Source organism: Dromiciops gliroides, chromosome 1 (assembly GCF_019393635.1).
Source record: "Dromiciops gliroides isolate mDroGli1 chromosome 1, mDroGli1.pri, whole genome shotgun sequence".
NCBI lineage: Eukaryota > Metazoa > Chordata > Mammalia > Microbiotheria > Microbiotheriidae > Dromiciops > Dromiciops gliroides.
Genome location: NC_057861.1, coordinates 753,738,815 through 753,753,579, shown reverse-complemented (window position 1 = coordinate 753,753,579; position 14,765 = coordinate 753,738,815). Strand labels below are relative to the sequence as shown.

Sequence of the window (14,765 nt, the reverse complement as noted above, 5' to 3'; positions counted from 1 at the left end):
CGGCAGGTCTGCGCTGAAGGGAGGGCTGGGTCGTGGCATGGGAAGGAGTCGTGTGTTTGTCTGTAGTTTGGGGAGGGCAGGTGTTGCCCCTTCTTCCTTTGGCCTCCTCCTCACCATGCCCGGGCCCCAGGTGCCGTTGTCACTGGGACACTCGGGCTGTGCCCTCTGTCTTCACCATCCCCCGATCCCTTGAAGCCTCCCCACATGCCTCTACTGAGATGTGCGTGGGGGCGGATGCCGTCTTGGGGCTCCCTTTCAAAGCACCCCCTCAATATAACAGGATGAAAACAGAGCGCAGCCTGGGTGCCCTCTCCTGAATGAGCAGCTGGTATGGAGGCACCGGCCCATGGGCATCTTCCCAGGCCTCTGGGAATTCTTCTTACTCACCCTTCCTTACAGGAGAGCAGGCACAGCCTCTTGTTCAGTCATTTCCAGCCCATATGATGAGTGTCTGCCTCATTTCTAGTCCTTTGTTACCCTTAATTAACCCATTAAAGGGCCTACTATGTGCTGGGCACCATTCTGCTTTTCAATACACACAGTGAAGAAACTGCTGCCAGGTCTCTTTGTGCCTTTGGCATTGGTGTCCACAATCACTGTGAAGGGTGTTTTGTCTTCCCTGTAAGTGCCAAGCATCGTCCTCGGTGCAGGGGAGGGGGGTGGGGGGGAGGAGGAGGATGGTGTCCTGTTCCTGCCCCTCCAGGACGGTGCATTCTCTTAGTGAGGGGACGAGGAAACAACATAGTGACCATGAGGGGTCTGGTTCCCAAGGCCTGGATGGTGGAGACTGGAGGCAGGTATAGACGGGGGGAACCATTTGCTTTATAGTTGTTAACAGAGTGGTTTGGCCTGGCCAGAAACCCCTTGGAACCCCAAACTCATCAGTCAGGAAGAGTGCAGGGATCCTCACCTCCTTGATGGTGTTTCTGGTCTGAGATGGTTGAACCAAAGTAGGGCCCGGTCGTGCCCATGTGGTAGAGAGCGAGCCGTGGCTGGACGGATGGATGCCCCAATGTGGCATTCTGAGGGCCAGAAGGATCATGGCCATGGGCAGGGGGCATTAGTAAGGAGGTGTGGGCGCCACCTGCTGGTGATCACCTTTGTCACTGCTCTTGTCGCCCCCTCCCCGTAATAAATGAAGCACAGTAAAAACCATGCAGCTCGGCTCTGGAGTCTGTGGCTAAGAGCACTCGAGGGAGCCCCACGGTCAGAGGGCCTGCATTCTGGCCTGGGGGGGGGTGGCGCTTCGAGCAAGTCCCTTATCTTCCTGGGCCTCAGTTTCCTCATCTGTAGAAGGAGGTTGGACCGGATGGCCTAAGGGCGCTTCTAGCTCTGTAATGTCAGGAGCTCTTGGAGAGGTGCCAAGATGGCGCCTCCGGGCCCCCCCCATCTCTGATCCTGCGATCCCAAGGTCGGGGCAGGGGCAGATAGCAGGAGACCCTGAGGACAGCAGATCAGACGGGGCAGCTCTATACCCAGGAAAGTCTCAGGCCTGCTCAGTCTCTGAAGCCAGGGTCAAAGAAAGCCTTACTGTTCGTGAGCAAGAGATGGATCCCAGGCTGGCCCATCCTGGACCACATTGGCAGGGGGTCAGCCTTGGAAGCTGAGGTCTTCAGGTGGGCCTCAGCAAGACAACTCACCACACAGACACATGGACACGGACACGGATACACAGACACGGACACGGACACACAGACACACAGGGACACGGACACACAGACACACAGACACACACATACTCTACCTCTCACCCCTCCCACCAGCAGAATTCCTGGAATTAAAGTCCTTTCTCCGACCCTGTCTTAGCATTTCCTGAGAAGCAGGCGTCCTGCCCTCCCTGGAGGCCGTCGACCAGAGTCTTGGGTGATCCCACATCAGGCAGGTTGTAGGGAGGGCTCCTGTGGGGGCATGGGGTGACCCAGGCTGGATCCCTCCAGCTCTGAGATGCTGTGAGTCTGGGACCTCCCTTTGGGCCTCCAGGAACAAAAGCTGTGGAGGATGTCAGGTGCCTGCTGGCTGGAGGGGGTTCCTCGGCCTGAGGCTCACAGCTCTCCTAGAGCCCCGAGCCCTGGCGCTGACGCTGACGCTGACGCTTCTCCCTCCCCTCCTCACTCATCCACAGACAGCTGAAGTAGCCCTGGCCAACCTGAAGAGCAAGTACGAGAACGAGAAGGCGATGGTGACAGAGACCATGATGAAACTCCGCAATGAGCTGAAAGCCCTCAAGGAAGATGCGGCCACCTTCTCTTCACTGCGGGCCATGTTTGCCACCAGGTAACGCCCCTTCCTCTCCCCCGCCCCTCCCCTGGCCAGCCCCTCCGGGCACTGAACTGCATGGTTTGGTAAGACTCCGGCTGTGGCAGAGAGGCCCTCATAGCCAGGCCCGATCCCGGCTCTGGGGGGACTCCTTAAAGGGGTACAGTAGCACTTGCACTGTTCTCTTCCCAGGTAGTTCTCAAGAAATTGTTCTGTGAACGTGGAGGCTTAGACAGTTCTTTCTTTTGCTTATCAGTGAAGAAGAGCAGCAAGCATGTACACCTAGCACTGTGGGGTTTATAGGGCATTGCACAACAACCCTGTCAAGTGTCTTTTATCCCATTTTACAGAAGAGAAAACTGAGGCTGAGAAAGTGGCGTGGCTTGTGCAGAAGGCTTCAAAGCAATAAGCCTTCTCCTTCCCTGGCTTTTGTTAAAGGGGAGCCCTCCACTCCCCTGTCCCTGCGAGTAGCTGGACAGGAAGCCATCTGACCATCAGTCTTTCTGAAGGGAGGTTTTAAATCCTGGCCTGATTTTTGGGGGTGAAGTGAGGTCACCTTGGTGGGGAGACCTGGGGCTGAGCCTGGCAGTGGGGGGAGGTCACCTCCGGCAATGGGTCGCTGTGCCTGCCCCAGAGAGCTTGTCTTTTCTCCTTTGACAAGGAGCTGATTCAGGCCGTGATGCCCCAGAACTTGGGGACCTCTCCCCTTGTCATGGACAAAAGCAACCTGAAGCACTGGGCCTCCTGAGCTGCGGGAAGGCTGGGGCTTCCTGGGATCTGCCCAGCGAGCGTCTCCCTGAGCTGCAGGGGCTTCAGCCGGGGCCTGAGCTCCTGCTGCCATTGGCCTCATTTTCCTCTTTTCCTTGATCTCTTGGGGGCCCTGGGCCTTCCCGAAGCAAATGGGGGCCCCAGGAGACTAGACTTCAGATGGGAGGGTCTCCTCCAGGTCTGGCGGAGAGCTAGGCAGGAGGTGGGGGGGAGAGAGGTCTGGGAAAAACATTCTCACCATTCGGAGCCAAGGTGAGAGGATTTAGGGATTTCTTTTTTAATACCGTTCTCATGTTCCGCTCATTGAGGCAGGTCCGAGGGGAAAGCTTTCCTTCTTGGTCAGGTGATCCCATCATCTGTAACCCAAGCAGTAGGAGGCAGGGGATGAAGAGTGCAGACCCAGCGGAGGCCGCTTTCTCCTTGTGCTCTGCCACAAGGGATTTCCCAAGGCGGCAGGAGCCCTTTAATTAGGCTCAGATGCAGTGGGAATCCGCGGTGGGCACAGCTGCGCTGGTGTGCCATGGGAAAAATCCACCTCAAATTAGATGTGGGGCATGAGATGTAGGTCAGGCTGTGCTGGGATCGATGCCGGTCACGGGCCGGGATGGGAAGTCTCCTGTGCACGCCTCCTAGGGCGCCAAAGGCTTTTCTGAAGAAACTGCAGAAAAGACAAAAACAGCCTTGTATGCAGACTCCCGGGAGCCGCTGCCCTCCTCAGTGCTCAGGCCCCAGTCCTTGACCCTGCATCCTAAGCAGAAGCTGCATGTGAACGAATGCCTGGGAATTTCTTTTAGAAGATGAACGCTCCTGGTATTTAGCTGAGAGGGACCTCAGGGATCAAGGAGTCCCACTCCCTCTTTTTACCAAAGAGAAAAACGAGTCGCAGAGGTCCAGTCAACCGAGTAGTCAGAGAAGAGGCCGGATTTGAAGCCAGGTTGTCTGACTCCAGATAACTTGCTGACTGACTCTCCAGTATTCACACAACTAAGGCAGTATTAGAACTAGGATTCATAGACTTGTGGTCGCATGGAGCACTGGACCAGGAAGAACCTGACAAACCCTCCATTTTCGAAGTGAAACATCATGGTCAATGGCAGCAGCTGCTCTGATCTGATTTCATTGTTTGCTCAATAGGTTCCTAGGACTGGGCCTGATTAATGCAAAGATGTACAAGCCAGACATAGTCCCAGTACTTGGGAAGCTAGCTATCAGTCTAGTTTGGGACAAAAGACATGTACATGAGAGGTGGTATTGCAAATCACAGTTGAACACAGTAGCTTAAGAGGTGTCACAGTGGACAGTGGATAGAGCACCGGCCCTGGAGTCAGGAGGACCTGAGTTCAAATCCAGCCTCAGACACTTGACACTAGCTGTGTGACCCTGGACAAGTCACTTAACCCCAATTGCCTCAACAAAAAAAAGGAAAAAAGAAAAACAAAAAGAGGTGTCACAAAGTGTTCTCTGGGTTGTCCACACAGAGCAATGCACACATATGTATGCACTGAGTATTGGAAGGCATTTTAATGACCATTTTCCCATCCAAGCAGACACATGGATTAGTTAGTTCCCGGATTGGGACCAAAAAAAAAAAAAAAGAAATGAAATGAAATGAAAACAGAAGTGGCATTGTGGACTGTGTTTTCCCAAAGATTGACTTACTAGTATGAATTTGAGCAAGTGATGGAGTGAATAAAGCACTGGGTTCAAATCCTTCCTCATATACCAAGTACCCAGGAGGTCTTGGACAAGTTGCTTGACGCCTCTGAGCCTCAGACCCCTCCCTTCCTTTGGTCCCCAGATCTGTGATCCTCTGATCCTGGGTGACCATCTTCTCAGTCTATAGCACTCTAAACCTTTGAGAACAGGAGATGGGAATTTGGAAAACCTGCTCTATCCGGGCACACTGCTGGGTTCTGTCTCCCCCTGGTGGTCATCCTGGGGATCTTGCCACTTTAAACACCCTGAGTGGGGACTGGGGACCAAGGCTATGTTGTGAGTAGGAACCAGCCTAGTGTTTCTTTTTTTGTTGTTTTTGTTTTTTGCGGGGCAGTGGGGGTTAAGTGACTTGCCCAAGGTCACACAGCTAGTAAGTGTCAAGTGTCTGAGGCCGGATTTGAACTCAGGAACTCCTGAATCCAGGGCCGGTGCTTTATCCACTGCGCCACCTAGCCGCCCCCTTAGCCTAGTGTTTCTAAGGCGCCTTCGCTTGGGGGCCATCCTGCAGTGGCATGGCCGTTCCTAGGGCCTGGCAGGCTCCTCTGGGAGGTGTCCAGTGACGTACTTTATGATAATACTCTCCTCTCAATGACCCTGATAAGTAGCTGCTCTTGTTCCCATTTGCCAGATGAGGAAACTGAGGCAAATTTAAGTTAAAAGTGAAGTGACAGTGCTTGCTTCGGCAGCACATATACTAAAATTGGAATGATACAGAGAAGATTAGCATGGCCCCTGCGCAAGGATGACACGCAAATTTGTGAAGCGTTCCATATTTTTTTATTTTACTTTTATGTACGTTATTCTGAGTGGAATATAACCATTTTACAAAATCTGAAAAAAAAAAAAAAGTGAAGTGACAGAGCAGCTAGGGGGCGCAGTGGATAGAGCACCGGCCCTGGAGTCAGGAGGACCTGAGTTCAAATCTGGCCTCAGACACTTAACACTTAGTAGCTGTGTGACCCTGGGCAAGTCACTTAACCCCAATTGCCTCACTAAAAAAAAAAGTGAAGTGACCAGGGCTGGATTTGAACACAGGTTTTCCTGGCTCCAAGTCCAGTGCTCTATCTGCTGTACCACCCAACTGGCTCCAAGCAGAAATTGGACAACTTGTCTGGAGTTCCTTTCCTACATGAGCAGTATTAGAGGCTACTGCGATCCCTTCCAACTCTCATATTCTGTGATTTCAAGAACTCCAGAATCTTGGAGCCGGGAGGGTGTCTCTGCCCAGTACTAGCGGCCTTTCCCCTGGTAAAGGACTGTGGGAAGGAGGGCTAGATTGGGCATCAGGACAGCCCTCCCATGCTCGCCTCCTTGTTTGCTGTATAGGAGGGGTGTGGGAAGCCTGGGTGACCCCTGGGACTTGCTGAACTGCCAGCAAGTTCTCCCAGTGGGCAACGGTGGCCCATTTTAAGGCTCCTCTTGTCCTTTGTCACTGCAGATGTGATGAGTATGTCACCCAGCTGGACGAGATGCAGCGTCAGCTTGCGGCCGCGGAGGACGAGAAGAAAACCCTGAACTCCCTGCTGCGCATGGCCATCCAGCAGAAGCTGGCCCTGACCCAGCGGCTGGAGCACCTGGAGCTGGACCATGAGCAGGCAAAGAGGGGGCGCACCAAATCAGCCTCCAAGGGCAAGAGCAGCACCCCGAGTGTAAGTCACCTGCGGTCCTGTGCAGACAGGCCCGAGGCAGCCGTGCTTGGTGGCCAGGTGTTCTGCACTGAGAAGTATAAGATTTACTGTGACTAGGGAGGGTGCACAGCTAACCGTCCGCTGTCTTTGTTGTCCGCTTAACGCCCCACTAACGGTTCAGTTTGTCCTCACCAACCACGTCATACACGTTGCATTCTGCTGGTCTTGACGATGAGAATTCATCTGTAAGGGGGATGACGCTCGTTGCACGCTTATTGTAGTGGGGAATGGACCCCTTCCCCCATGAACATGGCTGGGGGTGGGTCCTTTTTTCTTTTCTATTAAAGGGAGCGTGTCCTCATCTGTACTATGTGGGCAGGGGGGCACTAGCTATAGTCCGTAGAGCACAAACGTGACCGACCTTCACCCCTTCCTGGGCTGTGGTAAGCACATATCAAACTCCCTAGCCACCTTTTCAGACAAACAGGCAGACCGGAGGCAATGAGGTGGGCCCAGAGATCGTGGCAGGATGGCTTGGAAAATCAGACGTTTGTCACAGGAGACTGCATCCTGCAGTTCAAAATAAATGAACAACTTGCCCATTAGTGCAAGTTGGGCCACTGGCAGTAAAGGTCATCAGGGGGAAAGATGGTTGACTCAGCTTCCAGGAGGTGGGTGGGAGGTAGATCTACTCTCCCAAACTTGCACATTTCATGTTATATAAAAATAAATATATATATATATTATAAAAGTTATGCAATTGCCCCCCCCCTTGGGAATATGACATAAGTTAGTAGGGTATGTATTGACATGTAGTCTGTCACCTGACAGAGTGGCTCTCGGGCCAGCCTTAGGTAGTCTCTTACAGCATGTGGTATTTAGGGAAAGAAATGCGGTGTCTCCAGGCCACAGGCCATCCACGCATGAACTTACTTAGGTCGCTGTGGGTAGGTAGGAATGTGTACGCTATCTGGCCTGTTCCCTGTCTGTCCTGGCTGGGCTTTACCCAAGCACAGGGAACAGGTTTTCTGAGCTGAGGAGGAGAGGATCCTTTAAAACACGCGTGCACAAGCACACGCATTGATTATGCAAGCAGAGCAAACTGCCGGCCCTGGAAATCCAAGCAGTTCATCTTGCTAATGCTGACTCCTCAACAAGGCTGTTGGCCCATTGGAGGACTGACTCTGGGACTTTCCAGGAGACTTGGGCACTTGAGTCTGATTTCCCAAGAAACAAACCAAAACAAAGGGGGATTTCTAGGGCTAGCGTCTGGAGGGAGATGGAAGAGGGTCGAGTATGGAAGACTGGAAGCCACTGCTTTGGGGGGTTGGTGAGGCAGAAGGAGGCACGTGGTTTGGTTTTTCTTTTTTTAAAAAGTACCTGATGCCCCAACCTCCCTCTGCCATGTTCTTTTTTTTTTTTTTTAACTCCCATCTGGAACACCCTAAAGAATAGAAATCCACCTATGTGGTTTCCAGGACTGATGTTAGCATCAGCAGATTGGAGAAGCATTTATTTTTTTTTTTCCTTTTCCAGTAACTACATTCTTCTTGGAAAATAGATGAGATCTGGGGCTGGGGGGGTGGCGGGGGGGGGTGAGGACACTCTGTCTCCTATAATAAGCGCTCATTTTCATGAATTAGTACTTGAATTTTGCTAATGAGCAGTTTGTGTTATTTTAGAAGCAAATGTGCTCACTCTGCTAATGTCGCAGTCCCTGGTCCCTCACTGCAGCCCCAATCAGCCTTCTCCTGCTCCTCCTCCTTGCATAGTAGATACACACACACACACACACACACACACACACACACAGTCCCAGAGGCCCTCTGTCTCTAAGAGGCATCCTAGTGATACAAGGACAGATTTCAGGAGGTGAGATTGGCTGTCTGGGACGGCTCTCTCGCAGTCCTTGAGATTTTTATAGAAAGGGATCAGTGTTATCAGGGGACCTGAGACGATGTGACTGTTTCCGTGTCCTGTCGTTGGTTTAAAAAAACCTTTCAGGTTGTCTTCAGCCTCCATATTTCTCAAAGTAGTAGCCAAATGTTTGTGATTGGGTCCAAAACCATTGTGAAAAAATAAATCCATGCTGCCAGTGTGGCTGCACGTGTAGACGATGCTCTGTGAGAGACTGTGGGGCTTGTACATGCTTTGCTCTTTCCTCCTGGGTTTGGTCTGTGTCCAGGCTTGGCCTATACTCACTTGGCTCTTTGGGGATTTTTAACATGGGAGATTTCTTCAGCCATCACCTACCTCCACGAGCAGGCTCCTGTCGGTTGGATTTCGGCGTTGGCCCGCATGACCCACACTTCCTGCATGTTTTTCCAGAGATCGTTTAGCTTCACTGATAAACTTTTCTGATGCTTCTCCCCAGCCAGCCCCTTGCTCCTCCAGCTTCTTCATTCAGTACTTGTAAGAAATCTTTTTTCAGCAAATGGCAAGCCCAGCAAAGCTCTCCCTGGCCATCTTGGTTTTCCAGGGCTTGGGCAGCTCCAGCTCAGGGGCTGCCCCTCTAACAGACGAACACTTGGGCCCTCTCTCGCCACCACACTAACCCGCTCTCTAGCTCTTGCAGTGCTATCAGTATTAAGATGTCAAGCCTCTTAGCGGGATAAGTAACCTGTTTTTTCTAATGTGATTTCATTTCTCCCCCCCCATTTTCAGCTGTAGAGTAGTACCCGGAGACGGAATTGGCCTACAGTGCCCTCGGTCAAATTGCAGCTTTCTTAAACTGCTCATGCTGGTGGCTAAACCAGCCCAGGGAGCTCTGGTTGCCCAAAGGAATGGACAAAATCCCAAATTTCCACCCTCCTTTTTTTTCTTTTTCTCATGAATATGCTACCTGCACTCATTTTCAAAATTGTATATCCTGGGTTGTAAAGAGAAAAACCTGCACACCTCATGTGCCGATATTGCTGCAGGAAGAAATTTTTACAAGTGCTGAAGAAACCACCTTCAAACAATGAGTCTACTAGAAATTTTCAGCTGGGGTTGGGGGGAGGGGAGGGGACCACTGGGGGAAGCCATTTTTGTTGTTACTTATATTCCTTTCTTATCTGATTGTTAAACCTGTGCACTTTGGATATTTTGATATTCTATTAGCTTCCTTGATTCCTCGTGTAGAAAAGGTCTATGAGATGCGGTGGTTTGTGCTCATAGTAGGTCTCCACCATGCGTTTATACTTGTTGATTTCTCCAGAGGCATGTTGCAGACATTTATAAGCTTTTTTGGGTTGTTTCTGCTCTAGACTGTGTTTAGCTGAGAGCCCCAGCTCCCGTGGCATGGCTCTGCTAAACTGCTCTGTGCTGTGCTTCAGCAGCCTTTTTTAATTCTGAAATGTTATGGTTTATGTTTTAAATGACTGATTTTTAACTGCCATGTTCATTAAGAAATCCAGGGTATTCAAATTCTGGGGTTTTTTCATATTGTATTATTATTCTTAGGAATAGTTCAATGTAACAAGAAGAAAACTTGACTTTGCTCTGGTTAAAACAGTAATAGGCACTTGAAAAATAAAATCAAAGCAATGAAAGCAGTAGTATTACCTGCAAATTCCAGAGATTCTGGATTGGAGGAGGTTGTGAAGCATGACTGATTAACAGAATTTTCTACAACTGTACCAGTGAAATTCCAAATTGGAATTGTTTCGTTACCTCTTTGTTTGTTGTGCCAAATTATGGTACATTTAGGAAGAAAAATTCTAAAGTTGTCAATTATAGGGTGTTCAATTTCAACGCCTTTTTGTTATTCATTGTTGCCAGTAGTGCCTTTGCTAATTTGAGGGAGAATCCTAGGATATAGTTTAGTCTAGAAAAAAAGGAATCGGGACGAGCTGGTTGGGAATTGGGAACATGTGGAGCAATAAACACAAAGTAAGCAAGCGCCTCAGCTCATTTGGTTTTGGAAATGGGTCTCTTCGTATCCTGTGAGAGATGAGAAATTGTGCAAAATTCTGTTAGTCAGTGATACTTTACCAGGCAGATCCTGGCAAATTCAGGGCTCAAGAAAGAAAAGCAAACACGAAACATTGAATCCACTTTGGGAACCAAATGGACTTTTACTGAACAAAGAAGCAAGCTGTGCGAAGGAAGGAGGACATTTCTGGTCGCAGCACCGATGGGGTGTTAGCTAGGGAGATTCTGTCCACTTTCTACGGCAGCAGCGGTGGGCATGGTTTAACCGTTAGTATTCTTTGCGAATGTGAAGGCGAGACATTAATATCTTCTCTTGCATGTGGTATCTAATCATTGTAATTTCAGGAAACAGAAACGAAATAAAGAACATCAACAAAAGTCGGGGGCCGAGTGGCTCGGCATTTGTTGAAGCTAATGTAAATGATTAAATTGGTACTTCTGGAGGAAGAAGAACACTTTTTTTTCCTCAAAAAAGTACAAATTATAATAATAAATAATAATAATATAAATGGCAAGAACAAATGAGTTCTGTTTGCTGGAATAAACATTCTTATTCCTAGATGTGGGGACTTCTCTATCTATCTTCACCTTCTGTTACAGTATTGATTTATGAGAAATATTGTTGCATTTAAAATAACTTCATCTGTCTCTATGTGGGTATTTATTTGAAATGATGTCTATGTACTGTATTCTGTTCTCTGTGCATTACCCTTAGCGGCGGATTTATTGGTCCTTATTTTAAAGTCATATGCATGTATTCCTGCCAAGGAACCTTTACACAGACCTGAAGAGGCAAAGACGTCCTCATTCTTTGGGGGAGAGGAGGGAAAGAATGAGGACGAGAACTCTCAAGAGTATAAATTCCACGATTGGGTAACTCTCCGTTGTCTAGGGGGTGCAAAAGGATGACTTTTAAATTAATACAAAACCAATATTTATAGGAAACAGCCGGCCTGTGTAAAGAGAGTCACATTGGCAGTTATGGATAATAAAAAGATTTTTTAAAGATTAAAATCTGTCTTGGCCTCTTTTGTTGTGACCGTATTTTCCATGTGGAGTTCTAATCTGTAAGAACCTTTGCAAAGTGTGGTTTGGAGGTTACGAGCCTCTGGATATGAAGATGACCCAAGGGTTTATGTAGTCCTGACCGTGCGTTCCCCCCAGCCCCTTTCTCCTAATGATTCTTTGTGGAAGACCTAGAAGATTTACCTCCAAGAGGTGCACAGGTTGGAAAGAAATGGCCAGAAGGTGATATTTAACAGTAAGTGGAGAACCTCCTAGTTAACTCACAGATCCAAGTGATGGAATAAGGAAGCCTCCAAAAGAAAAACAAAAATCTGATCTGTGAGAGACACATTAGATGCAGAAGTCAACCAGACCACTCTGACCCTCCGACCCGTGCTTTAGTCATGAATTTCATTAGATTTGAATACAGACAGCCCTGTGCCATCCCACCCCACACACCCACACCCAGAATTTAACTCTCCTTGGTAGCAAAGACCCCATCTGACACTATATGCAACTCCCTTGGATCGGAGGGAGGCCGTCCAGTCCAAACCACACACACACACACACGCACACACACCTTTTTTTTTTTTTTTCCCACAGATGACGAAACGGGGCCCAGAGAGAGAGGTACTTGCCCAAAGTTATGTAGGTAGTGAGTAGTAAGAGTCAGGATTTGAACCCACGTCTTCTGATGTTGGTACTTTTTCTACAACATGCTTCTTGCCCCTGTGTTCCTCTCCTCTCAACTGAAATTCCCCGTTTCAGTTATAATTACTCAGAATTTGGCTTCCTTAATTGACAGTACTGTACTTATGAAAACTTGATCCTTCTATTTCAGCTTAGTTCAACTGCATCAGTTCATAGGCCATCTTCCCATGTTTCTCTGAATTCCTCATTCCTCAGAGCACAGTAACACTCATACCACAGCTCATTTTAGCCATTCTTCGATTGCTAGGCACCTGCTGTGTGTTTTGGTCCTTGGCTACCCCCAAAAAGAGAGGCTGCTATAAATACCTATATTGGTCTTACTTTTGACCTCATCTGGAGAATTGCCCCAGAATTTAAAGGGCTCATTGCTATCCTTCTTGGAGTGTTGAAAACATCAAGCATGAACAATTGCAATCAACTACGAATAATTCCAGCTCCCCGGTAAAGCCAGCTGAAATGGGGGGAGGGGAGGGAAAGGGGATGTGGTGGCAGCTGGCGCATGGAATAAGCCTTCCCCTACTCTGTTATGGTCCTGTCACTTGTATAAGTAAGTGAAGTCAGTATGCAAATGGATTGCTGGTTCCCTGGCATGCTGATAGGACAGACCTGACATCTTTGCACAGCGGTGGGGGTGTGGGGGGAGAAGCTCTGTTCAGAAGATAGATTGCTGGGAGCCAGTCTTCCTGGTGCGGATGATAGGCAGGTAGTGTACCATTAACCATCTTCTCCACCCTGTCTTTTCTGACCTGCTGCCCCTAGATGGGAAAGAAGTAAGGGTGTGAGTGGCTGACCTTGTCCTCTCTATGCTCACCCATCTCCATGGGGCTCCACGTAAGACGGAGAACAGGAATCTGTTTAAAAAGACAAGTTCAGATTTACAGCTGCCTGTCTGACACTCCTGGGCAGGAGACAGGAGGAATCAAGAGAGCCCATGGCATCAGGGGATTGACTCAGCCCTGCATTTAAACAAAGAGGTGGTCTCCATGATCCCACGGACCTTCTATCAGATAATCCCTCTGTGATTTAACCTTTAATATTGGGACACTGTAAGCTCTCTTTTTTGATGCCCAGGAACACATACATCACTGTGCCAGCTACATTATCTCTATTTTGGGAATCCGTTTCCAATTGAATTTCAATTCAAATTATTGGGGGTGTTTACACTGTACAAAGTGCTAATGCCCCCAAGAGAAAGAAGAAAGTCTTTGCCTTACATTCCTATAAATAGCAGGTAATTTGAGGGGAGAAGACAGCCCTGCATAGGGGAGGGAAGAGATCCAGGAAAGCATTAGTCTGTATGTGGCACCTGAGCCAGCCTTGGAAGTAACTAGGGATGTTGAAGAGGGAGAAGGACTGGGGTGTAAATATTTGGAAGGGGGGGATGGGCTGGTAATTTAAGCTAATTGTCTGGTCTCGGGGCACAAGGGGAGAAGAATAACTGGAGAGTTGGGGTCATGGGAATTAAGGCCAAGTTGTGTAGGAGCTTAAATGTCCAAAGTGGGTATTTTATCCCCAAAGCAACAAGAAGTAGCTGGAGAGTTTGGAGCAAAGAAGTGCCAGTGTACTCGGGACTATGATTATGGTAGTACTGTAATACATGGCCTGGGGAGAAGACAAGCTGAACATAGGAAGACCAGTGAGGAAGCAATGAAAGCCAGCCAGGCAGGAGGTCACAAGGAAGGCCCCAGGAATGTGGAGAAGGGCGTGAGTGGGAGAGATGCTGTGGAGGGGAAACTTGGAAACTGATTCATATTGAGAAGAGAGAGAACAGCCAGCCATGACACCCAGGTCGCAAACCAGGGGACTGGGGGATGGGTGTCTAGGAGAAAAGGCTGAGTTCTGTTTGAGATGCCTTTGGGACATCCTGGTGGAGGTGTGTGGTGTTCGATAGATATGGAAATATCTGTATAGAATCATTGAATCCACTGCGTGCGATCAAAGAAGGGAGGAGAGGACCCAAGATAGACTCAGAAGACATCTTCACCTGTATTAAGCTTCACCTCACTTGGAGGTGCCAATATAACCACAAAAAGAAGCCCTTGCAACCCGACTTCAAATGTCATCAGCTCCAACGGCTCCTCCCCCTCGAATGGTGATCTATCGTTGCCAAATCTGGTGGCATCTTCTCAGTGTTCAACATTCTTGCCCCCTCTGCTCCATCTGATGCCACTGAGTGGCCTCCGTGGGATTCTTCCTCCATGCCCACATTTTGGGACACTGCTCTCAGTTCTCCAAGCAACCGCTTGGCTGTCTCCTATACCCCTCATCACTACCCTGCCCACCGGAGGTTGTCCCCAGCCTCTGTCCTGGCTTGCTCACGTGGGTACAGTTACCATCTCTATGGAGATGTTTCCCGGATCGAGCTCTCCAGCTGGCTTTTCTCTGAGGACAACTGTCACCAACTGCCTATTGGACGTTTCAGAGTGGTCATCCTGTAGGCATCCCCATCTCAACACTTCCAAGCAGAACTCAGTATGTCTCTCAACAAATAGATCCTTCTTCCACACTTCCTGTTACTGCCAAGGGCACCACCATCCTCAGGGATCCAGGTCTCACAAGCTCCTTCAGGATTTGTCCCTCCTCTCCACATTTCCACTCACTTGTCATCTCTCACATCTCTTAGTTAACTCCTCCCTACTCACAGCCACCCCTTGTTTCAGTCTCATCACTCCTGCAATGCACCTAATTAGTCTCCTTGCTTAAGGCTTTCCCCACTCCAACCCATCCTCTACAGAGAAAGCAGCCCGAACCAGATGGAAATATAAT

General features: G+C 49.1%; 1 protein-coding gene and 1 non-coding gene across 3 annotated transcripts in view; both read left to right on the top strand.

Annotated features, from left to right (window-relative positions):
• The window catches only part of BICD2 (BICD cargo adaptor 2), a 79,666-nt gene extending 68,369 nt beyond the window's left edge, over positions 1–11,297 (top strand). The window contains exons 6-8 of one of the 2 annotated variants that reach the window (XM_044002430.1): positions 2,123–2,274; positions 6,179–6,389; positions 9,033–11,297. In XM_044002430.1, coding sequence (XP_043858365.1) covers positions 2,123–2,274; positions 6,179–6,389; positions 9,033–9,038 — 369 coding nt within the window. In that variant the 3' untranslated portion in view covers positions 9,039–11,297. Of the gene's footprint in view, positions 1–2,122; positions 2,275–6,178; positions 7,784–9,032 lie in introns of those variants that run through there. The other variant, XM_044002422.1, reaches the window with a different exon arrangement.
• LOC122737430 lies at positions 5,411–5,517 on the top strand. The gene has a single exon (XR_006354265.1). It is a non-coding gene; the product is annotated as a U6 spliceosomal RNA (small nuclear RNA).
• Positions 11,298–14,765: the final 3,468 nt, after the last annotated feature.